The 25980-nt window shown below is 48.3% G+C and overlaps 1 protein-coding gene across 11 annotated transcripts in view; it reads right to left on the minus strand.

Moving 5' to 3' along the window:
• Positions 1-25980, minus strand: part of ZNF618 (zinc finger protein 618) — an 83438-nt gene that overhangs the window by 21599 nt on the left and 35859 nt on the right. For 6 of the 11 annotated variants that reach the window (XM_042878681.1, XM_042878677.1, XM_042878682.1 and 3 more), the window contains 5 exons: positions 10743-10832; positions 9366-9401; positions 8532-8609; positions 7467-7556; positions 912-1100 (listed from right to left, as the gene is read on the minus strand). In XM_042878681.1, coding sequence (XP_042734615.1) covers positions 912-1100; positions 7467-7556; positions 8532-8609; positions 9366-9401; positions 10743-10832 — 483 coding nt within the window. The remainder of the gene's footprint in view (positions 1-911; positions 1101-7466; positions 7557-8531; positions 8610-9365; positions 9402-10742; positions 10833-25980) is intronic. The other 5 variants (XM_042878685.1, XM_042878684.1, XM_042878688.1 and 2 more) reach the window with 3 other exon arrangements.

Raw genomic sequence — 25980 nt, forward strand, 5'->3', positions numbered from 1 at the left:
TAAGAGGTGTAGCAACAGTATGGAAATTTGGGACCCACAAGCTGTAAGATAGGTTGCTCACTACAACATCTGGCAGCTGTGGATGTGTGTAATCAAACAAAAACTACCTTGTACAGCATCTTGTGGCCTCTCCCATCTCTGCCTCCCAGCATCTGTCCATGCCAAACATTTCAGGGGTTTTTAAGGAGCTAATTAATCATCCCTTCTTCTGCACTAAGACAGAGTGTTCATCAACTGACCCCACAGACATACCCGAGCAATTCCCTGCTGCCTGGACACGTGAATGCTATGTCTCGTATCCTATTTATTTTCTTTTTTACATTTGATCTTGTTTGGAAGGATAGAACAGGGACTACAGGAGAATCTACCTTGAGTTTCCTGACACTTCTACGGTGGTTCCATCTCTGCTGGTGCCCAGCCTATCTCCCAGTGGTTCCTGTGGGGAGCGGAGCACTGAGAAAACACCTGTACTCCATCTCACTTGCTGAGGCACAGGCCTAACCCTGCAAATATCAGCTTGAGAGAAATGAAAACTAAAAGCCAAACAAAGCTGAAAAAAATCCCAAACGACCCAACCCAAATCCCTGTACCTGACAAGCTAATAAAGCCAATCCTTGTCAGAAAGCTCTCCTGTTTGTGACACCAGGATTTGAAACAGGGTTCTCTGCACCTTGTAGTTAGTGCGATGCTTTAAAGAACAAAAACTTGTCACTGGGTTATAAAGACCTTGCTGATCTAATTTTTACTTATATTGTGCTAAAGGATCTAAACTCCTCAGCTGCTTCTTGGAGTAACTTTTCAGGGACAGTCATGGATGGAGCAGACTGAGCCCAGCAAGGGTCCAAAGCCAACCCAGGACAGGGCTGGATCTAAGCAGTTAAGAAAGTGGACGGTAGAAAGGCAATTGGTACCTGTGATGGCCTTGCTTCCTGGGGATCCGGAATTTGGAGCGCGGAACATCTGGGATTGGGACGTCGGTGGGACGCCGGGAGGGGTGCGGTGCAGGAGGGTGGAACATCGGTTTATTGAAGTCGGTGTTTTTTTGCTGGATTGGCTCCCCTGCGTCTTCACTGCCACGAAGAGTGGAGATCGAGAGAACTCTGGATATGAACACTCAGAACTAGTGCGTGGACAGTCAGTCAGCTCCCAGCTCGTGTGCCTGCTGGGAGGGTTCTTTCTAACAGCCATGCTCACGAATCCCTTGCATGGGGACCTGCAGCATCTGTGGATTCACTGATCCCGTGTAACAAAATTGTTTTCCCTACTCACCGGAGGGGACAATTCTTGAAGTTGAGTTAGTTCCCTTCCACACCTTTAACTGCTATGTGACCAACCCCTTCTTCCTGCAGTAGGAATCACCCCATCCACCTCGGAGTCCTACTTGACTTCCATGGCCTGGCTGGGTGTACCTGCATCTTTGTGCTCCATTTCTTTATCAGGAAGAGACTGAACCCCAAGTGCAGGTTTTTCATGTGCCAGTCAGAGCTCTGCACAGGGAGAAGCTTACACCTTTGTTCCTTGAGCCTTACACATATCCTTCACAGCACAGATTCACAGCTACACTCCTTGTCTGTCTAACATAATACAAAGGAATGAATTACGAGGCAGAGTTCTCATCTTGCAAGTCAGAAAAGGCCTTTTGGTCCCCATCTCCACACAAATGCTGGTGGCATATGGAGAAATCCCAAGTATTACTGGGATATGCTCTTTGAATTGATCCGACCTACATTTTAGTCTCTGCAATGCACACTGAGGATCACCGGGAATTTTTAATGCCAGAAGTGACACAAAAAACCTTGGGAGGACGGCCCTCTCTCTAGGCTCCAGGGTTTAATAAAAAAATTACAAAAATGGGGAAACAACCTAACAACTGCCTTCATTCCTCAGGGATTTTTTCCACTCAACTCTGAATACGGCTCCTGAAACCAAGTGCCACTGCAACCATCTGCCAAGAAGCTCTAAGGAACAGGGCTCACATTACCCACAGCCAAAATTCATTAGCAGCAATTTCTATACGTGATAATTTGGGGTGCCTACAGCTGGGATGGATAACACCAGCACCTGCTAATCCTCTACTGTAACTCAGTAATTGAGCAGCTGTAAGCCATGCGCTGCCACAGCAGCACAACAGCCTGGGTAAGGAGAGAAGTCACAGCCTGGGACCGCACACATTTCCAAGATCACATGAGACATTACAAATCTCACCTGTCCCTGCCAGTGGTCAGCAGCATGGCAGAGTGATGGTGTCAAAGCAACTTGCAAACAGATACTCAAAGGAAACATTTTTTTGCTTCATTTTATATGTTACAGAGCTCCAAAATGACATTCCCTATGTGTGTTTTAGCATACTTCAGCAGGAGAGTCTGCACTAGGTTTTCCCATAGTTTGGGTCAAGACACTTCTCTGCTTGTTCTCTTGCCAGCTGTATAGGCAGGACGCTTGCTTTTGCTTTCTGGACTTAATTTCTTCTCCATTTACTGACAAACTGCCAGCAAGTATGTAGTCAGGTATGAAAATGTCCTGCTTATGTGTCGTCTAGTTTCCAGTGAGGCCCAGCCTCACAAATTGTTGATTTATCTCCCAATTTATACCAACTGACAGAAGAAGCAATCAGCCACGTATCCAGCATCAGAACAAACAGTCCTCACAGATCCTCAGCAGCCCAGATTCTGCACCCTTTGTGAGATCTGAAGGAAGAAGTCTGAGCGATATGAAAGCCTCCAAAATGACTTCCTTCTCTTCCCATCTTCATCGGATAGGATGTGGTGGCTTGTATCAGGAATGAACAGACTGACTGCCTGGTAGCATCCATCAGCAATCCGTGATGCAGCAGGAGACCCAGCTTTAGTCCTTTCACTCTCCAGCTGTACATTTCAAATTCACACCCTACATAAGGCTACTCCATCTGACACACGGCACAGAGTTTGAATCGGTGAGGCAAGACAGAGAAAAGAATATTAGTACTAGCAGTCTGGAGGATGCTGCAACAGTGAAGGAGAAAGTCTAGCAGGCATTTCAACATGTCTCCCTGGAAGACAGACAAATCCACACTGCCACAATGCATCACCATAACAGAACAGGTTATCAGAGTCTCTGAGCAGCTTACCAGACTGCAGGTAGAAGTTTTCACTGATTTGTGCACCATATTTCTTCAGAAAGATCTTGCCAGGATGGATGGGAAATACGGCTAAAAATGTCATTCAGATGGTTTGGATGGTATTATACCACTGCTGCTGGAGAAAGATCTCTCTTTAATGGACATGATGGAAAGGGATTCCTTAGCAATGGCCTGAAATTCTGTACGTTAAGTGGAAACCTCTGCTATTGGAACTTTCCAAGGGAAAAAAACAGTCCTGAAATCTATCAGATTCTTCATGTGCTTCTTTTTACAAACATTTCTGTTGTATAAGAAATTAAGGCACTTCAGGTTTGGAGTGGGAAAAAAATCTGAACTCTCAAGTTTCACTCAATGACATGGAGGAAGGAAAGACAAACAACTGGAATCTACTTTTTATTTTCTTGGTCAGGCAGGACCTGAGGGGATACCAGACATACTACCACAAAGAACTGCCTTCCTAAGAGAAAAAGCCCTGATGTCACCTATCTTTAAGAAACACTGCAAGTATTTGAACATCTCTTGACGAACAAATTGTATCCAGTGCTCTTTACAATAAGAAAAGTAACTGAGTGGTCAGGCTTGATGAATTTCCATGAGCACCTCAGGCATCAGCATGCAGGAGGTCTGACCGTCTCCTCAGAAGCTCAGTCTGACCACAGGGCTGGCAGGGCAGTGGTCTCATGAGACAGATTCCATCCCACAGCCTCCGGCAGGCACAGAGATGGCAGCCAGGTCAGCCAGGAGTCTGGGTCATCAGGAAGGTTCTCGGTGATGAAGCACACCTGTGGTCAAGCTGACAGGTCAATTCAGGTCAGAGGCAAGATCTGGTCTCACGAGGATCAGCAAAATCAGACACAGCTCAGCAATCCTTAAGGAGGTCCAGGGCAATGGGGCTGGTTTAGCATTAAACGTGGAGGTTGGTGGCCCTGCATGTGGCAGTGGGGTTGGAGATTCATGATCCTTGAGGTCCCTTCCAACCCTGGCCATTCTGTGATTCTGTGACACGAGTGCGGTGAAGTGAGGAAGTTGGGGTCTGATCAACAAGACCCACTGACAGGCAGAGGCACGTCTGCAACCAAGAGACTGATATCCCATAGGGTAGCACAGGCAGAGAGACTGACACAGCTGAGCTGTCACTGGGGTTTGGTGTGTGAGTGGAGGCCTCACGTGAGGCTGCTCAGCGCCGTCAAGACTTATTAGCACTCTGAGGACCTGCCATCACATCAGATTTTCATCCCAATGGCTGTGGATAGCTGTGCAGACACCACAGCTCTCACCACACGCTCTCATTCTGTGGAGTCTGGTGCCATACAGCAGTTACCAGGAAATCCTGGACTTAGGAAGATAAAACCTAACTCAGAGGCTTTTCCAGCCTGTCCACATCCCTAACACACCAGGTTTTCTCTGTAAGCACAACATCTAAGAACATTTGAAGTAGCACAGTTACCTTCAAATGTGGGACAACAAACATGCCTCCAATCCTACAATTCATTTTTTTTGGAAACAGCATCTGACCCCCTTCCCAAACTGAACAGATCTGTTGGCCAATAAAAACACTGTGAGTATCAATATTCCAAAAGAGTAACAACTCAGGGCTTTTTCCTAAAGCTAGAACTATCTCCTGGCTACCAAAAGAGGACTTCTGAAGGAGACATTTGGCATTAACAATTCCAGTGACCCCTACAGCAGAGCGCTTTGCCAGACAGCAGATATCGAGCAGCAATGACCAAAATTTATCCTGGAAGGCTCCATAGACTCTGCAGGATATAAGTCTTTGTTTTAGCCTCTTTGCAATAACTTTAAATCCATCATCACAGAAAGACAGGCTCCGGAAGGGAAGTTTGTACTCCAGCAGAGAGACCTAAAAAGCTGGATTGGTGATATTGAATTGCATTCTTTATTCTATCAGGCTAATTTTGCAGCATTTGCCATATAATACCACAGCCATGGTAAAGACAGAGTCTCAGCTTTACTTCCCATGACTGCTGGGGGCTGAGAAAAGCCAGTTATGCACTGCATCAGAAACCAGGTGTTCACAGCTACATCACAGGACTTTGGTTGACAGGAAGAGCAAGGTGGGAGGATGTATGGGCCAGCCTGCCTGGGAGCTAATCACACCCTCTCCTGTATGCTCATCAGGGTTAGTGGTTTGTCACTGTAAATCATAAATCTTACTGGTCATGGCAACTAAGAGAGGAAAAAAAAATGTAAAAAAAAAAGGGAAAAAGTTTATAAGGAGGTTTTAAACCTTGTGGTAGTATTATCCTGATCTGTTCTTAAGTGACCAGTTAGTGAAAGTTACTTGCTGTAAGGACTGGACATGTTCTCTCTGTGACTACTGTCTAATCTGAAGTAGGGACAGGCTTTTTCTTCTTTGCAAAGGCTACTACACGAACCACGGTCCAAGAATGGCTCCAACCTCAGCATTCAAAACAGTGTGCCACCTCCTCCAATACTCATGACAACTGGGAAAGCCACACCTTCCTGCTTGACAAATCCCTCCCCTAGACAGTTGAGATCCTGACACTTCAGAGCTCAGGTTTTCACTCAGCAGCTCTCCTGACACCTGGTTTTCTGACTTCACCCAAATTACAGTTTCAGACTGACCTGACTTACAGCAGCCAAATAACACACACTGAGCTCACAGCACAAGCCCTCAGCCTTATGTTGGGCAGGTGACCCCATGACTGCACTCTGCACAGGAAGAAGTACCTCCATGGACCATTTGTATCTGCAGTCAGATCTGCACAGCCTGCCTCAGGCAAATTCCTCTTAAAGAGGAATGGCTGTGTTTTCCTTTTATAGGATAGCCTGGACTGGAACCAGCAGCTGCAGCCTATTATTACAGATGGCTGGGAGGAGGGAGACAGATCCTCAGTGATAAATCCCCTTGAAATGGGATGTACTGGGAAGACAGCGATCTGTTCTTGTGGAACAGAGATTCAACATACACTACTCACAGCACACAGCTCCTTAGCTATACAACCACCATGTTTCTTTGATTGTCTGCACATGAGTGGTCTGCATGTGCACTGACACCCAACGTTGGTGTCAGTGGGTCCATCTATTCTATGAGATTGAGCTACTGCTCTTCACCCCCAGCAGCTTGTCTGAGCACCTGATGACACCCAGGTTAAGACTACTGTCTACCCTGGGAAGTGGAAGGTGCAGGGATGTACAAACATAAGCACTGAGTTAACTCTCATGGAGGTAAGCAGGTCAACTGCTGGCAGAGGTTTTCTGTGCCCCATATCTTCCACCATTGAGCTGGTGTATCTCCATTCTCCAGAGAACCTACATGGGTGCTGTCAAGAGCCACCAGGCCTAGACCTACCATCAAAGTAATGGTCTGGTGGATTATGTTCCCAATTTATTTCTACAGAAGTCTAAAACTAAACCTGCCTTATTACAATTACTTTAGACCTCAACTGAAACTCATTTTGGCGAGGAAGGAGTGTGCACTCCCTCTGCTGGCTGCAGATGAGCAGCTAACAAAATTGACTTAATCTAACGAGCTCAAGTTCATCAAGTTCATCATCAGCCAAACAGCTGGCAGCCTGGCAAACATGGGCAAAAGAGCAACTATGCTGGCTCACAGCACATGAACTGCAACACAGCACAGCACAATGCTATGAAAAAAGCATAAAGTTTAGAGGCAAAGAACTTCTCTGCATACTTTTAAAGCATCCTAAACCAGCACGTAGGAAGAGCTTCTCAACTATTTTTAGTAGACTTATGCACTGAATTACACTGAATTGCTCATTACAACCTGCCCTTTGTCTGGGGAGTGCAGACTGTAGTGTCGTGCAGTATGCTGAGAACTGCCTTTTCCCGAGCTCCCTGAAATAAATATTTTATTGCCTGTGATTTAGTAGCAAGCTGCCAAGGTAATTCACATGATTTTGAAAACCAGTTTGAACTTGCTGTCTGCAATAGTTTCTCAGAAGCTCCTAAGAAAGATGCTTCCCCACGAGGATGTGTGTTGATTACTTAGGGGAGGCCAGAAAAGTTCGTGGGTCTCTTCGTAATGAATACTTTGGGCACTGGAGCTTTCAGTTAAGCAACAAAATAAAGTATCAACCCCTAAGGAGCACGTGAAGAATGGCATGGGCTTTGGTAAAAGCTCAGTGACATCAGACACCTAACAGTAACAGGGTTCCTGTAGGAGATTCCAGCCCAGCTTTGCAGTGCCCTGGTCAGCACATGATCTGCAGTCTGCCAGCTGCAACCCCACAGGGTCCAGTGGAAGGATCCACAAAATTAATACACCCTCCTGGGAGCCCTCATCTTTATCAGCAACCACTGTATATCATAGTCAGTAATGAAAGATTTCCAGCAGGATACTCACTAATAGGTGCATGCAGTGCCACGTGCTCTTGGTATGGAGTGTAGTATTTGTACTGCTTGCCACAGAATTCACAGGTATAATTGCCAGTTTCTGTGAAGATGAAATACATTAAAAAAAATCAGAAAGGAGTGCAGCAACCTCTCACAAAATCACTGACTTCTTGTCTCTTTACATAGAAACTACGCCAGGTGACAAAAAGAACACTAGAGCTTTTTCCTCTTGCACTGGGAACTTAACTGCCCTATAATTGCCCTAAAATTCTTTTCCTAGAAAAGGCAGCAGTTGAAGCAAGTATCCAGTGATGGACCAACTCCAGCAGAACTGAACAAGGTACAAGAGATTGTCTGAAATGTCAGCAGGTAAGTGTGTAAAGCAAAAGAGAGAATCCGTTTTTAAAGTCTACACTACAGACAATTTTGTCTTCTATTTACAGATGGTATGTGCTGCATGGACAACAGGGACACTCAGATCAGGAAACAGAGCTGTCAAGTTCAAGTCTTAATTACAGAATGTTTATATTGGAATAGATTTCTCTTGCAATGAGTTTTTCTGTGCCAATCTGTGTTTTGGGGGTACTTGACAAAATGGAGCAGTGTAACCACACACAGGTACTTTCTGTTCCCACCAGTGCTGGGAAGTACAGAATTGATAGTGAGCTGCAAGCTGAAGCAAAACCCAGGGTTCATCAACTGTATCAAAAATGGAGATGAATCAGGAGGACATAATTTGGTCCCTTTTTTGTTTCTCCTGAATGTGTTTGGTGAGCCCACCACAGAGGCAGTGTGCATGTTAACACTGCCAGCTCTGCCAAAACACCTGAGGATCCTCTTTAATCACCACCACTTTGCTTTTCTTTTAAACTTCCTCCATCTTCTCTTAACAGAGCTCTTGAACACAAAACATCACAAAGCTGCACTTCTCAGGGCCAGGACTGGTGATGGCTGGTGTTCACTTGAACCTAAGGGTATCCTTCACCATCCATGAGGTCCCAACACCTTTGCTAATGCCAGATTTGAAACCCTTGTGCTTCCTCTTTCAGGTATGAAGCTCTAAAATAACTCATACTTGGACCAATCTTCTGGAACGGTTCTGGCTCCTCCTCCTTCACTTCTTCTGCTGCTATGACGGCCTGGTCATAGGGGTCTGCAAGAGAACAGAACCAGAAAGAGAGCTGACAACACCCTCAGGTTTTCCTTCTACAGCTGCACAGGCACTCAATGCTCCTGCATCTGTAATGATATTTTGATCTGTAACAAGATTTCAAAACATGAATTACAAACCCAACGATCCCTCTGTCTGACTTGTCCTTCCTCCACCTCGGGTGCCCCAAGCAGATAACAAACCCCTTCCAGCCCAGTATCCTGACTTACAGATCAATAATGTGTTGGATTTTGCTTGAAGAAACACTGAACAAACAGAGGCTGAGTTACCTTTTCTGATTTTTTTCCAGTGCATCTCCCACCTAATGATGTTTTAATGTCTGAAAGTGGGCACAGTAATGCAGAATGCCAGCAAGTCAGCTACCAGATGCTGATCAGTGACTTTCTAACATATCACAGCACAGTTCAAAGCAAATCAGTACCCAACACACTTTATAAAATAACTTAATTTATGCCTTGAACGAGTCACTAAATCACCTGAGACATGGAATTCCTGTTTCTTTGATTTTTCAGAAGCCTGATCAATTGTATTTATAACAAAAGCCTGGGATCTACTAGGGCTGGGCATCAACCTATGGGGTGAACACGTCAGGGAGGAACAGAGGATGCTTTTCTCCCACTGCAATCAGTGACAAAACTCCCTGGACTCTTACAAGTGTAGAGGCAGACCTGCTGTGCTTGAACTACTGAATGCTTGAAAAGGTTTGTGAAATAAAGCACACGAAGGATCTCAGCTTACCTGCCCGGTTTTCTGGGGCCCCTTCCACACTAAAAACTAACACAGAATAGAAAAAGGAGGGGAAGAAACAAAAGAGAAATTAAATCCTCTGAAATGGCCGTGTTTTCCTCCTCTATCTCACGCACCGCTTCAGCACGTTTCAGCCCCACTGAATACACCAGGCTCTGTGCCCCAGTCCCTCTTCTTCCCATCAGCATCCACACAGGAACTATTTGAGCATGCCCAGCCCTAAAATACAAAGATTCTCATGGCCTTTGTTCTGACATGGGCACAGCCCGATGGGAAGTTCAGATGCACTCCAGCTTCACACTTGTGTTTGCTGACACACATCTGGTCCCTTGGTGGAGCCATGATGGACACTGGCTTTACAAGAAACAAGCAGAAACTATGTCGAAAGCCCTCTCCTAAGCCTAGCAAGAGCTCCCTAAGCCACAGCTCTGCAGGTACCTCTGACAGGAGCAGACACATCTGTCTCACAGCAACTTTTAGCCCAACGCATTTAATTCTGGTAAGTATGTGGCAGAGAGCAGGTGCTGCTCTTTGAGCATATTTAGGCAGGAAACTTTTTGGATAGCATTTATTTGTATAAAAAAAAAAAACACTTGTTTTTTTTGAGATGCTCCAGTTAACTGAAACCTCCTGCCAAGCCTCCCTCCCTCCTCTGCCAGGTGAGGAGCAGCATCAGCAGGCTGCCAGCACCTGCAATGACAGTTTGCAGCAGCTGTGGGCTCCATGTCACGGGGTTTTAAGTGCCCTGCAAGCACAGGTAGGCAAATGAAAGACAGTATGTTGCTGCTTCTACTCCATCATGTATAGAAAAACAAAACACAGTGCTTCTGGAGGAGGGCGTCTGCTTCTGTTGGAGTGTCACTGCCTTGACCACATCTAAATTTGCACAGGAAGAACTGGACTGAACAGCATCAGGTCACTACCACAGTAATTAACAAGAATGAAACAATACTTCTCAACTCTGAAACACTGGTTGTCACAGAGGAGCATGTTAGGAACAAACCTGTGAAGTAAGAAACCAAAAGGCAACCAACCCTTGCCCAGCCAGCAGCCAAACTGACCATTTACCTTGGAGCACTCAGCAATAAGATTTCCATCTTAATCACAAACAGGAATGCAGACGGGGGATTGCAAGGACCACAGGTCCCAGCAGAGGGTGTTGTTTTGATGCACGCAGAGAAAGGAGCCCAGCAGCCTTCTCCCTGCAGAGCATGAGGACTGTGCCTCCCCTGACAAAGGCAAGCGAGGGATGCTGCGACACATCACACGGCAGGGCTGCGAGGTCCTGCAGGACCACATCTGGCCTTCATCACATGGCACCGATGTCTCATTCTAGCTTAGGTATCTAAGCATTAAAACAGTACTCACCATCCACAGCGTGCAGGTCTCTGTGCTCTTGGAAGCAGCTATAATATTTATATTTTTTCCCACAAATGTCACACGTGTACCTAAAGTTGTCTGCAGGAAGAAGAAAAAAGGCCACTTCAGAAACCTTCAATTAAAAAGCAAGCGCTCCAGACAACACTGCTCAGTCACACACCCCACGCTGTTACATCCATCCCACGTGCCCTGTGGAATTCCTCAGGCACGCAGACAGCCGCTGCTTCACACTGACCCTGGTGAGCACCACACTCACATTTCTGCATTTCTCTTTCAGTCAGGCAGCTCTGCTCCCCAGTGAAGCCCCACAGGACCTCACAGCAGGTCCTGCTGAAATCTCCTTAGAAGAACTGGGTCACAGCACAGACAAGATGAGATGAACCGGCAGAACTGAACTCAAAGCCCAGTGAGCCTGGTTCTGTGTCTGTACCTACATCCTCTTTGTTCACTCCACCCCAACAACAGCTCCCTTCCCCTTCATCACAGTTACCCCACTGCTATTTGGTGTCTGCTCCCTCACGTCACTCCCTTCCCACATCCCCACCCTGCTGCAGTCCTGTGCTGCCCTGTGTCCCTGTGTGCACTCACACAGGTGGGCTGGTTCCATCCCTGCACAAACCCTGTCCCTGTGATGGATCAGAGTAAGACATCTTCAAAAAGGGAGTTTTGTTCTCCTTGCCACTGCTCTGAGGAGCACTACAGCAAGATTTGCAGCAGGCTGTGGTGCCTCTGAGTTGGGACAGTGACCTTCTGCAGGACCCCTGGAAACACTGGGGAGATGCTGCCGGCATGGCTCCGACTCCACAGGGAACATAACGCTGAGCAGAGCTGTACCAACCCTAACACATGCTCAGCTCTCTGTCAGAGCCCTTGGGCCTAGCCACGTCAGGCTGGGGAGGGGAAGCCAGACACACAAAGATCTCAGGATGCTTATCGATCTGTTCTGCTCTGACTGGGACAGTGGAAGTCTCTGGTCCAGATACTGTGCCTATGGAAGAAGAAAATCAGAGCAGCGGTGCCATACCCCGAGAACATCTTTGATGGTCAGTTTGGCGAGGTTCTTCCACCTCCTGGTATCAGCCTCATGCCCTCACCCCCAGGCAGCCACTGTGTGCCATCTGCAGTGCTGTCTCCACTGTGGCCACAGCAGCTGGCAGCCCTGACAGCTGGCCTGTTATGAGCAGAGCACATCAGCCTGGGCAGCTACAAAGCATCCTAAAACTAAAGGGTTGCACCTGAAAGCAGGAGTGAGCCAGGGCTGTGCACACTCACTGCTGCAGCTCCTCAGCCCCACTGTCTGCACTCATCAGAGAAGCAAACCATTCTTTGCTCTTATCTGTTCCACACTGCATTCTAATGCACCAGAGTATGCACACTGTCATCTTTTGTTTTACTTGTCCATCATTTATCTACATCAGAGATACAAATTTAAAGCTCACATGCATTGATACAGTCTAACCATGGACTTGTTTTCATGGTTCAACTTGGGGTTGCAGCACTACATGAACTTTCACTTCCCACTCTTCACTTGGCAGAATGGAAGTAGAGCTACAGCAATGCATGGGAGGACAACACCAAACACCAGGTGTTCAACAGGCAGGCACTGGAACTTTGCTTCTGCTACCAGAAAATCTTTTTATCTTAATCAGGGCAGAGCAATGTAAGCCAGACAGAAAGATTTTTTTAAAGTCCAGGATGAAAAAGTCAGACAGAGCTCAGATGAACAGAGCAAGATGCAAAGGATACACTGCTTCAGGAGGATGGAGAGAAGCAAAACAACAGTGTCCAAGTGACAGAAGCACAGGGAGTCACTGCAAAGATACATCTAATTACTGCTCATCAGCAATCTCACACAAGCCCCTTCTGTGGCCATACAATGGTGCAGAGGGTCTTAATCTACCCAGGGCCCTACGTGACAACAAAGGGAATCTAATGATTCCTAGTGACTACCTGTGTACCCGCTGTGAAAATATACAGTCAATTATGAGCAGAGAAAATTCATAACGAGTCATCAGTAATCAGTCCCACATCACTGGGTTCCCGAAGACAAGAAGCCAACCTCCTTCTTGAAGACTAATGAGCCATGCAGCAGATAACTGAACTCTAATTCTTCAGAGGAGTACCTGATGTCGAGCACTTTCAATATCTCTGTTTGGAGGAATAAAACTGCTACAGCCTTAGCTTGGAAGCAAAGCGCTCAATAATCACACTCAATGGAAGGAAATAAAAGGAAAGGCTGGGCACACCACAGCACTGGGGTAGCAGCTCACAGGTCCAACAAGCAAAGCAAAGCACAGCTCCTGTAACTCGGGGTGGCACTGCCAGGGCTGAGCCTGACTGGGTGACTACCTCCTTCCCTGGACAGCATGGGGAAATGAAAACAGACCAGGTGCAGACCAGGAGAACAGGGTTTGATTTGCTCTGTTAGGGGACTGCTTTCCCTAAGGAAGAACAACCTTCATCACGGGAAGTGAGAGTTTGCTCCAGCTGGTGTTGGTACGAAGCTGTTTCTCTCTGTGATAGCACTCAGCAAGCAGTGCCAAGTCGCAGATGTGAGGAGCAGTGTGGAGAGCACAGCAGCAGGCTGCTGGTGTGGAGTGAAGCTTTCCCCTCTCTGAGCAGCAGTTACTCTTGCAGGGCTGCTCCACAGTTCCAAGCTGTACCCAATAGAGCTGTCATTGCTGGCAGCTCAAAGACACCTCCTGTGCTCCTTGCAGGCACAACAGCTTCCTTAGCAAGGAGCTCAGTGAGCACAACCAGCCTGCATGTGCTGCTGGACAGCTTCTAATGATACCATGTACCCTGCACCGGGCAGGGTAGGATCCAGCCTGGGCACCACACCTGCTATACACAGCAGCACAGCTGGCAGTGGGAAGAGCTACAAGGGACTCTTGCAGGTCCACTGCCTTTGCTTATGGCTGATTTTGTTGATTACTGTTTAGGTGACAGTCCAGCATCCCTGCTGCAAGCTGAGCAAGCACTACATTACACTGCCACAAACCTAGTTTCAAAACATTTAACAGTCAAAACAAAAAACACAACAAACTCCAAAATACAATTCCTCCTTCTTGCTCATAAGTCTTTCAGAAGGGAGCACGATTCAGGAGGAGCTGCAGCATGACAGCCCTATACCCGCAGTCAGATGGAATGCACGCACCGAAGGACAGCATCACCTCCACAAAAAGGGCATGTAACAAAGCAGCTCTTTGGATGTGAAGGGCTGGCATACGAACACAGCCAACAGGCTTTGCAAGCACCCCAGCTCTGGGATCAGAAGACACTTTCAACCACTTTGCTTGCAGTACAAGCCAGGGAACGCGCTGCTCTCTGCCTGCCTGCAGGGCTGCTGCTGGCAGTGCTGTCGTGTAGTCTGTGCTCAGCAGTGACTCGTGGCTCCTGAAACACCGCCCCAGGGAGCAGCAGCCAGGCCATCTTTCTTCCCAGACACAGCGTTGAACAGTTTGAGATCTTTTAGCTGTTTTGCTTCAGAAATCCAGCAGAGAAAAAAAACACGTATTTCATTTTGACAGGAAAGAGCATGGGCAGAGAGTACGTGCCTAGCGGTGGCAGGCAAACGAGATTTTGTTCTGCAGGGCACTTGGCCCAGGACCTCCGGATTCTGCTGCTGTAGAAACCCAGAAGGGAACAATAGCAATCAGACTTGTTGAAAGGTCAGGACTTCTGTATCGCAAGCTAAAAATACTGATCAATTAAATCGCCCTCAGTGCAGGAGTCTGAGACCACACAAAGCACACAAACTCAAATTTCCACTGGGCTGTGAGCTATGCACAACATCACAGGAACCCAAACTGGAAACAGTTACACAGATGATCCAGATGACAGCCTTGCAAGGATGAGATCACACCGCCCGCTGAGCGGCACAAACGGATCTCAGCACAGCAGGCTGTGGAATGCCCAAGGACTTCCCCACATTGAGCAGTAAGCTTTGCCTGCCCCAGAATCACGGCTACCTTTGGCATGGAAGAAGCCACAGAAGCGACCTGCCACAGGAGCTCTCACAGCAAACAAGGCACTTTGCAGATACTTCTCAAACTTAAGTGATTCCACCCTCAGAGAGCACAGCACAGACAGCTGTGCGTTTGGGACAGCCTCCAAATGTGGAAATGGAAAACCGGTGAACAGAAGTTACAACAGCCTGCTGAACTGCTGCTGAAACCCAGCAGCGCTCCAAGCTCCTGGTGTGCAGAAAACCAGCAGTGTATAAGAGGGCAATCTGCACAGCACCACAGCATTACCTGCCCTGCTCCTCCTTTCCAGCAGGAGGTTTGGGAATGATGAGGGAAGCACTAATCCTCAGGAATCCCTCAGGATTCCCCAGGAACACCCAGGCTGCCCAAGCGCTTCATAAAGCCCAACCACATCCCTGCCAGGGTAGGCAGCTGGATTTCTTACAGCTAAGCCTGCTGCAATGGGTTGAGCTGTCATCTCTACGAGGTTGTGATGCTGCTTTCAGAGCAAGGTCTCTATGACAACGAAGTGACAGCACTGCCCTCCAGCCAAGGGCAGTGGGTTGTGGACAGTCTGTGAGACACCGCTGCTTGGTATCACATCCCTGGAAAGCTGCAGGCAGATGCTGGAGTGCTGAAGTGTCCTGCTGGTGGTGAATGAAGCGGGCTGGTGAGAGGGCTGTGTAGGACACACCTGAACATCGTCTTTCGTGGGATGTCTGCTGCACTGAAAGGAACAAGAACCAACTCTCCACTGAGATCCAAAGCCACCATGACGAAGCCACTTGATGCAAACAAAGCAACAGGAAATACAGGAATTTTCTGAGGTACGTTCTGCTTTTCCACCATTGGAGAGCACCTTTCTGAGCTGTGTCCAACATGGATGACCTGAGCAGTATCCCTAGAAGACGACTCACTGTACAGCTACTGTCTCCTTAGAACAGAGCCAGAGAAAAGCTATCTGGGACCCTCACTCAGTTCTGTGGCACAAAGAGTTCAGAGAGAGGTGTCTACTGTCTTTCAGAAGCCAGACGGGCACCTGGAGAGACAAGGTGACATTTATGGCTTCCTCAGCTTGCAGGATATTTCCCAGGCTGATTCAAGGCAGTTCCTTTGACCTTGCCCTTCGGCATCTTTAGGAGCTCCCTTCTAGATACCAGACTGGGGGGAGACTGGGAGCAATGTATGCTCACTGCCTGCAGCCCTCCCTCCACTCCTCACTCCAGCACTGCAGTCGGGAGCTTTATACCTGACATTTTACAGCCAAGGAGAGAATTGCCAGTAAAATCAGTGGCAAGCTGTTACACAGAGCTCGATTCAAAGGTGTCCAATGGCAAAAATTCCTTGGAAAGCCCAAAGTCAGCAGCAGTCCCGCAAGGGGATTAAAGTATCCCAAGTTATGTTAGTAAAGATTAAATAATCATAAAATCCAGAAACTTGGAAAGGAGAGAATTCCTTGCACACAAAGGCTCCAACGGCTTCACTCCTAAGTTGGGGGTTAGGAAAAATCCTTCCCTGTGGGCTATTCCAAGATCACTCGTTTCATGATCACTTCCTTCCTTCCCATGAACGTTTGGCCTCTGTCACAGCAGACATTTATTTAGGCACACGTTGGCCTGGCCTAGCATGGCACTTCCCATGCCTCTCAGCAGGGCTCCTAAGCGACAAGCCAAGAAAGCAGGCACAAAGCTGCAGGCAGCCAGGCCACCCTCAACCAGGCAGGCTGTGAGCTGCAGGCAGGCACAGGGCTCAGCAGCTGATTGCACCTTACAGCACTTCACAGGATGCTTTCAAGTCAGTGGGCAGTGAATTCTCTGAGTTCCTGATGCTTTATCCAAAGCACACACCACCTGAGCAGTCAGCACGATGGATATTCCTACACTGTGCATCCAGGGCTGGATGCAATCCTCCCTGTTGGGAACCCAACACCAGACTAGCAGGAAATTCTGCACAGTGCGGAATTATCCCAAATCCACTGCTGACAGCCAGCCAGCCCCTCCTTCATCACAGTGATGGTCACACTGGGGTGGTGTTTTCCTTCGCCTTCCAGGGAGGACGGAGCTCTGGGCTGTGCTCACTGGATGGACAGACAGAAAACACTTCCCAGGGGCTGCCTGGCTGCTGCACGTCAGTGTTTCCTTCTACACTTAAAAGTACACTGAAGTTTAATCAAAACAGACGGCAAGTATCAGCAATTTAAAGTGAAAATATTATGGCATTTTGCAATTATCCCCCAAATCAGCATTACGAACAGGATGTTCGGATTCCGTGCCACAAATCAGACATGCCAGACAATATAATTAACGCCAGCAGATCGAGTTTTGTGCTTATTTCATTCTGGTGTCAATTCGGGGCAGCGCCGGATCCTTTTCCATTTAAATTTCATCTCAGTGTAAGTGAAAGAATGCTGGAAAGAGAGCGCTGATGTTCTCCTACCAGAAACTCAACAATCTGCAGCATCCACTCTGCGTAACAACAGTACACCTGTACACACCTCACCTGCTGATGCAATATCATTTCTTTTTTGTTCACACTAACACGGATGCTGAATCCCCACCACAAGTGAAAAATTCAATTCAGCCCATACTGCAGAATTATGCACAAGATACAATAAGAGCCATTTTATTGTCAACTCCTTTGAAATCGGAAGGTTTGGCTGAGAAGTACACTGCTCACCTGCTCACAGCTGCCCAGATTCAATGATGTAGCACGATGGGCTGCATGAAGGAAAACAAATCTCATTTGGACTTTTTTCTTACTCATTTGTCCTAGATTAGAAATGTTGTTACTGCGATTTCCAGATGGGGATTCACAGTTTCCAAAGTGGAAAGGAAAAGTGATAGTTAAATGACTGAGCAGCCCTGAGGAAGAGCTCCTGGCACCTTAAACTTCATACTGGGAATGACAGAGGAGACAGGAAAGCCTTCTCTCTACAGCTGTCCAAGATAATCCGGAGGTCGAACCTTTACGCTTAGTTGAAAGGAGGAAATCTTAAGAACACAATCCCTGCACTGTTCTGCCTCTCCTGGCTACCGAGACCCTTAAAAGTGAAAATCCTGAGCGCCATGGTGAGGCAGGCTGGGTCACACAGCAGTGCAGTCTGCTGCACCTCCTGGCTTACAACTGACTGGGATAGTGCTTAATACATTTCAAAGATACTTGAAGTAAGAGTTTTGTGTGCTATTCTGCTATAATGTTGCTGAAATGCTCAGCAGAGGAAGGGGCAGGCTGAAAGAATCTGGAATAATTAATGGCACTGATGTCTGTATACCTTTTCTGCTGCTAAATTTCAGCTCACGTTGGAGCATGGAAAGCGTATCGCTTCCTGATGAAAGGGACAGATGTAATTCTATCTTCAGAAAAGCTCTACTGGCATTTTCAGGACAAACTGATGGATGAATGGAACATGGGATTACTATAGCTCTTACCCTTTCTATTAGAATAAATGTATTTTTCCTTCAAGTTTGTTGCCTAGGAATGGTGAAAGAGATTTGCTGCACGGTATAATCCAGATTTCTGTAAACACGGTCTATTTGCTCACAATCTGAGAAAGAGTGAGAAATTTTCTTTCTTTCTTTTTTTTTTTTTTTTTTTAATAAGATCACATGAAATTCACAGATATATAGAAAAGTTGAAACCTTCTTTCTAAAAACTCAGACTAAAACTACATAGAAAGCAACTGGTCCTTCCCAGAGCTACAGAGCTGCAGACCACAGCCTCAGTTCCTTAGTGCTTCCATGACATCCTCCTCCTGCACAGGAATTTATTATTCTTGGTCTCAGACCGTTTGGAGATGAATGCATTCATCTACTCGTTAGGCAAATGGGAATCTAACGAGACTTTACCTACTTAAAATGCAAACGCCTTAAAAAATAAAATCCATTTTTATAGCTTTCCCCAAGGAGCAGGAGTATTATTAAATAAGAACACTGGAAAAATTAATCAAAGTTGTAAATGAGTAACTGCTGGCTGTGGCACGTGTACGTGGGTGTGCAACCACACACCGCATTGACATCAGGCTGTACTGGTGCAAGGCATGAGGGGGTTTCACCACAACAGCGACACTGCCCATGTTTCACTCTGTTAATCCCTAAAGAGTTAAAAGAAATCCAGGGAGACCTCACTGCAGCCTTCCAGTACTTGAAGGGAGCACATAAACAGAAGGTGGTACAGCTGAGGGTGGATGGTGATAGGGCAAGGGGGAATGGCCTTAAACTGAGAAAGGGGAGGTTTAGGTTGGATATTAGGAGGAAGTTTTTCATCAGAGGGTGGTGAGGCACTGGAACAGGTTGCCCAAGGAGGCTGTGGATGCCCCATCCCTGCAGGCATTCAAGGCCAGGCTGGATGTGGCTCTGGGCAGCCTGGGCTGCTGGTTGGCAACCTGCACATAGCAGGGGTTGGAACTGGATGAGCACTGTGCTCCTTTGCAACCCAGGCCATTCTATGATTCTATGATTCAACAATTCTAACAGAGGCTAAAATATACTGTACGGAAACATTAAGGCTGCAAATTTGAATATTTAAAACTAATGAAGACATGTAGATGGTCAGGGCTCTTCCCTAACCTGAAATTAACAGCAGCAAACTACTTACAAGTCCTTCCATCACTGTTCAGAACGCTGAAATCGCTGCATCCTGCACTTGTACGGGCTGTGGGCAGGGAAACCCTCATTCTGAATACATTAATTTAATGGGTTGAATTCACAACTTTTAAGATGTTTTTGCACATGTGAGGCATTAACACCACGCCTCTCCAGCTAACGACTGCAAGGCGCATTCCAGCCCACATCCTCATTCCTAACCTTTCACTGCTTTTCTGAACAAATTCCCTTTCCGCCTGAACTTTCTCATGCTTAGTCAGAGTCCAAAGGGAAATCTGTTTTTAAAAGCTCAGGCCAATCTTTCTTTTCTTTTTTCATTTATAGGGTTGTGAAGTATTTACTATTTAAAAAAGAAATAAATTACTTTTCTTCCTCCAACTAAACAATGTCACACAGCAGAGACATGCTCAGAGCCACCATCCTGCCCACAAGTGATGACTCCAAACACGTTTGGCTAAGACCCTGGAAAGAAAGCCACAGGTGAGTTTGCAGCCTGCAGCACCCACAGGCAGGGAGGGGAGCTGGCACTGCTCTCAACACTGCAGTCAGTGCTATGTGCTGTGCCCAGCACCCAGCCAGAGCACCAGCACCAGTGGGACACTGCTGGTGACAGCACAGGTACAGCCCATTCTCAAGCAGCTCAATCCCCAGCACCACCGACCTGGTGAGAATCACAGCCAGCTTTCCAGGAGTCCAAGAGCACCACAAACTAAAAGCTATCTTGCTACACCACCAGTACCTGATGACTGAAGAAATCGAGCAATCAGAAATGGCTCGCACTTGGTACAGCATCTGCCAGGATGTGCAGCAATGCAGGTGCTGCAGAACGAGGCTTGAAGGCAGGCAGCTCTGCTGTGCCTCCAGTGTGCTCCCTAGGGCCCAGCTCTGAGCCAGGGGCGGTGACAGCATTCAGTCAGCAACCCCAAACCCAAGGGACACAGTGCTGCATCCGTCTGCGCATCCATCTGCAGCTAGGGCACCTCTTCTGACAGCCACCTTGGTCCCCTGCATTGCACAGGCACCTGACCTTAACAGCATCTTTTAACCCTGTGACACCACAGCAGATGCTGTACATCACCGCCCTCCTTGCTGTTTCCTCGTGTGCCACTGAATGCACATATAAGGCTTGCTGACCAGCATTCCATCCCCAGGCTGCACTGGTGGCCCTGGAGCTGAAGCACTCCTCATCATTTCACCATAGCAGCATGCTTTCCATCAGCTTCTAGCTTTGCAGGTAAGAAGAGTGCAGCCCACCCACTTCTCAGTCTCTCATTAAGGGCCAGTTCTGAGCTGCAGAGATGCTGAAGCCTGGACTGTATCAAAAAAACAACTCCCCTCATTTCCAGCTGTGCTCCCTTTCCTGGAGGAGAGATCTGTTTTTCTCTCTGTAGGACATGAACACCTGAGTAAGCCTTCCATTATAAAAGCTTTATACGCCCAATGCAGTAAAGCAGCACTCGTTAACAAGAAAAGCAATTCATAATACATCAAAAAAGTTGCTCTAAGTTGGGAACTTTGGTCTGAAACATTTGGTAAACAGCATCACCTGCAAGACTGTTCAAAAATTCTTTGCAAACAGGAGAAATGGGCTCCAACACAACAGACAGGTGCAAGGTAAAAAAGCAGTCGTGTTATCTGGGTCAGTGCTGGGATCCATTGGATCTGGACCATGATTTCTCAGCCTATGGGGCTGTTCACAGGATGCACGAACACGTTAAGAAAACCGCTTCCATTTCTGCTAGCATTTAAAGAACAAATCAATGAGCTGCCAGGCACACAACGGTCTGGGTTTGCAGGCAGGATCTGCACACTGCACCTCCTGCATAGTGGGGTCCACTGAGCTGCACAGCAGTAACCTGCAGGCGGCAGAAGCACCTGCTGTAAGCATCTGCTCTTGAGAAACAGCTCAAAATTCGGCTTAGCCTCTTATCCAGCACTTCATGTAAACAGAAGTTGAGGATGGAGACAGAAAGAACAGGATTTGCCAGAAACGACCATTAGCGGTCTTCAAACCTGCAGTAAGTGCCACAGATTTGCCACAGTGACAAAGTGTGACACTGCCAGGAAGGAAAGCAAGGGAACTGTTTGAACAGAACTGTACAAACAGTTCTGAGAGGAACTTCTTTCCCTGTTACTTCCTGGCACTCTGCAGAGTACATGGCTGGGGCAGTGCCTGCATCACGGAGCAGCCTGCATGCCTGGGAGTGCCGCCTGCTTTTAAATTACTACACCTTGGGCATCATGGCCCTCAAAAAAGCAGATCAAACCACGTCATCAGCTGGCTTGCCTGGATTCAGCCACACTGATCAGCACACCACAGATAAAATTCATGCTCTGCAAATCACTTCTTTCTGACTTTTCCCACTTTTCACAGTATCACTATTAAAAATTCCAGGAAAGGTGCAACTCTTCTCCATCAGTGTCACATCCACCCTGTGCTTGAACACCTCCAGGGACGGTGACTCCACCACTCCCTGGGCCAATGCCCAACCACTCTTTATGAGAAGAAAATTTTCCTAATACCCAACCTGAACCTCCCCCGGCACAACATGAGGCCATCATCTCGTCCTATCGCTGTTACCTGGGAGCAGATGCTGACCCCACCTCACCACAACCTCCTGTCAGCAGTTGCAGAGAGCACTGAGATCTCCCCTGAGCTCCCCTTCCCCACACTGACCCATTGGTCTCAGCCCATTGATCAGCCTGTGCCTTCTTCTGCCAGGCCTTCCTATCCTCAGGAAGATCAGTGTTCACCCCGATGTGACGTCACCTGCACCCTCACTGAGGGTGCATTCAGTTCCCTCGTCCCGATCACCAGTTAACAAGTTAAACAGGGTCAGCCCCAGTATCCATTCCTGATGTGCACCGCTTGACCTGTCACCAGCTGGATGTAACTCCGTTCACAAGCACTCTCTGGGCCCAGCCATTCCAGGCAGCTCTTCAACCAGCAAAGAGCACTGACCTGCCCAAGACCTTCTCCAGGAGAATGCTGTGGGAGACACGGTTAAAGGCTTTACTAAAGTCTAGGTAGACTGTATCCACAGCCCTTCCCACACCCACTAGGTGGGTCACCCAGTCATAGAAGGAGATCAGGTTAGTCAGGCAGGACCTGCCTTTCTGAGCCCATGCTGCCCGATCCCCTGGTTGACCTGCACACGCTGCATGAGCACACCCAACATGATCTGCACCATGACCTTCTATGACACCGAGGTCAAGCTGACAGCCTGCTTTTTCCTGGATCCACCTTCCAACTCTTCTTGTAGCTGGGTGTCACACTGGCAAGTCTCCATTCACCTGGGACTGCTGATAAATGATGGGAAGTGGCTCAGCAATCACTAAGCAAGCACTCAGCAGTCACTGATTCAACAACGGTCACAGCCTAACTCTTGCCCCTAAAATGTGAAATGTGCACTGAAAGCAACCTGCAAAGCACCTGCTCACACCAAGGTGATGCTGCCTGGAACCACACTGCTGGCACCATCCCTGCTGGGAAGGGTTTGGGGACCTCTGCTTGCCAGTGGTTTTATTTAGCTCTCTCTCAGGTTGCCAAGAATTTCCCATGGTATGTGAGCAGCAGGAGGGAGACTGTTTTTACAAAGTTTCAAACTCCCTTAACCATGAATGGAATTTCCATGGAGAATGATGGTGCACATCTAGTACAAACACCTTCTTCCCGAGGACTTTGAAAAGTCTGGAGCAAATAACACAGACGTGAAAACATCTCAGAAATGACTGCCAGGCCTTTCCACGGGAACAGTCAGTCAAACTGGCCATCCTTGTCCACGAAGAAATATCAAAGAAGGCTTTCTTTACAAAACCTCTCTCCTTCCTTCTTCCCTATCAGTCAAATTTGGTGGCAGCTCGACAAGTCCCTATTAACACATTAGCACTGTGGGTTGTATTGTTTTCTTCTCTCTACATGTGGGAATTCTGGTCTTGGACCTTGAGCCAAAGCTAAAAAGCAGCTCCCAATGCCATGCAACCGTGTCCCCAAGAGCACTCTCTCTCCTCAGCACCACAGATTTCTGGCAAGAATGGGTTCAAATAAGAAAAGTGAGTCCCAGAGGAAATCTATAGACTAAAAACCCCAACAGCTGCACATAACCAACAGCTTTTCCTCAAGGGAGTCTTCTAAGCGCCTTCCCACCTGGAAAGTCTAAACACCAGCATCTCTTCTTTGTTTGCTGCTTAAAGAGGTGGCCTCAGCCGTGGCCCTGCTCACTCCATAGCTTCCTTCTTCCCAGAGCAGCCAGCCCAGCCTGCAGCAGCCTGCTCCTCCCGCAGCCCTCCAGCCCCTTGCATAAACCCACCACCATCCAACAGACCAAGCAGAGCTCACAAACCCAGCACAGCAGGGTGGGGATGGTGCTTCCCAAGAGCAAAGAGCTCTCCCTGCCCTTGGGGTTTAGCAGTGCAGCACAGCACAGCTGTCTGCCACCACGGCTGGGTGGGACACAACCACATACTGTGCTCTGCAGACTGGAGATGCGTCCCCACTGCCCTCAAATTCCTCAGGTGTCCGCTGTGGCTGGAACAGCTGCCTCCAAAAAAGTCACCATGGGGAAAACGTGAACATCTCTCAAAAACCTGCAGTTTGAGCTACCTGAACCACTGCCAAGGATCTGCTGCTGGACAAGGGGGATCCTCTTCAGTAAGTTTTGAATGGATGCAGTCTATGCCCCAAAGACCCATGGAGAAGCACATTGGAGAGAACAAGATCCTGCCTTAACTGTTAAATACTAAGAAATTTTGGAAAAAGACAGCAAACCTCGCTTGCAGAGCCTAAGAATCTAGAAGTTCCCAGCAAGATCAAAATAGCAAAGGAAGGTTTGAACAATACTGTAATAGAAAAAACAATTCTGTAATAGAAAGGGTGTAAACAGCCAAATCGAGTTGCAGAGGAATGGCACTGGAGCAGCAGGAAAAACAAAAATAGCAGGAAAGGAAAGATAAATAAAAAATTCCTAAAATATAAGAGGAGCAAACGGAACAAGGAAACAAGAGGACCATTGAGTCAAAGAAGAGCCATGCAGAGGCAAGAAGGCAAGGCCAGGGACTGAATCCAGCCCCAGAGGAGAGGGCATAGGGAGGAAAGAAGACAGCTGAATTATTTCAAGGAGGGAAAGGGGAAGGTGACTTCGTCAGGAAACCATCTGCAGTTAGGAACAGCAGTGCTGGCTGAGCTGTTCCACATTAAAGCTGTAAGACAGGCGACACACACAGTGGCTCTTCTGCAGAGGTGGGCAATGGCACCACTCACCAACGCCCTGCTCTGGTGGCCTGCTCTTGCCTCCAGCTCTTCAGCTATGTGAGACGAGTGTGTTTGCTTACAATGGGCCCCGTATCTCCTGCACTGGGGATAGCAAGGGTCGTACTGCCCCGAGGAAGGATGGAAGGCAGCCCCTGTCCTCACTGCTGCACCTCTGCAGCTACCAAGGCTGCTGCTCTGACCCTGCTCACAGAGCAGCTTCTTGCTGCTGCCCCCTCCCAGGGATTTTTCACACCCATGACTTCCCATTCTTTCCAGTTCCCTGAGCTGCAGCCAGCAGCCTCAACAGAAGAGGCAGGTATTGGTCACAGATGCCCTCCTATGGCTCAAATGGTGCGGGGTCTACTCACATAGCAGGGGCACAAACCCTCACTCTTTTCCCCTTTGTCTTGCCCTCTGTTTCTCAGCCAAAAGCACTCCCGCGCCACGCAAGAAGAGAAAAAGTTCACTTACAGAAAAAAAACAAAACATGCAAAGCTCAGACAGAAAGGATGCTTATAATGCCCAAACAAACACGCTCAGGATATAGACAGCTCCGTGCCAAAATCCAAAGCAAGTGAGCATGAGATGAGCCTGGAAAGGCTCAGGTAAGAGAAACACCAGCGGGCAGCACGGCAGCTACTGAGCGAGAGACACCAGAGCAGACAGCACAGCCTGCGAAGAAGCCTCCAGTCTGTGCCTGGAGCTGCAGACCCGTGTCACTGGGTGAGCTGAGAGCCCATCTGCAGAGCCCTTCCGTGGGCAGCTGCTGGCTGTGTGGCTGCTGGGCCGCACGGCTGTCCTGCAGGCCGCCCCATCTCTCCTGCACTTCTCACAGGACCGGCCTGACAAACAGGCAGCAGTTTGATCAAGGTGGCACGACTGCTCTCGTTCATTATTTCTGCTCTTTACTATTAGCTAACTTGTTTCCTCACCCAGCCGGGCTCAGCTTGGTGCCTCTGTACCCACTGAGGTTGCTCACTTACCTTCCAACGAAACCCGCAGCTCTCATCCAGCGGGACCACAGACCACAGAGCTGTCTGACCCAGCCGGCTCTGCGCCCACGCCGCTCACCCGGCGCCTTAACCGAAAGCCTCCCAGGACGGAGCGGGCACGACCTCTGCCGCTGCCCACCGCTCGGGGAAGGTTTTCCCCCTCACACCGCCTGTCCCTCTCCTGCCCGCTCCCCCCCACATCCCGCGCTTCGCTCCGCGCTCCCGACGCCTCCAGGTCCCCGCTCCACCACCGCCTTTCCTCAGCGAAACCGTGGGGTCCAGGTTCAAAGACCCTACAGCAAAGCCTGGATCCGGGCCGCCTGGAAGCCGCGTGACAGTCGGGGGGCCGAGGCGGTGCGGCGGGGCCCGTCCGCTCAGCGCTCCCCGAAGGCGCGCGGCGCGGCCGCCCCCTCT

This window comes from Lagopus leucura, unplaced genomic scaffold (assembly GCF_019238085.1).
Source record: "Lagopus leucura isolate 7727_CA_CO unplaced genomic scaffold, USGS_WTPT01 Super-Scaffold_100022, whole genome shotgun sequence".
NCBI lineage: Eukaryota > Metazoa > Chordata > Aves > Galliformes > Phasianidae > Lagopus > Lagopus leucura.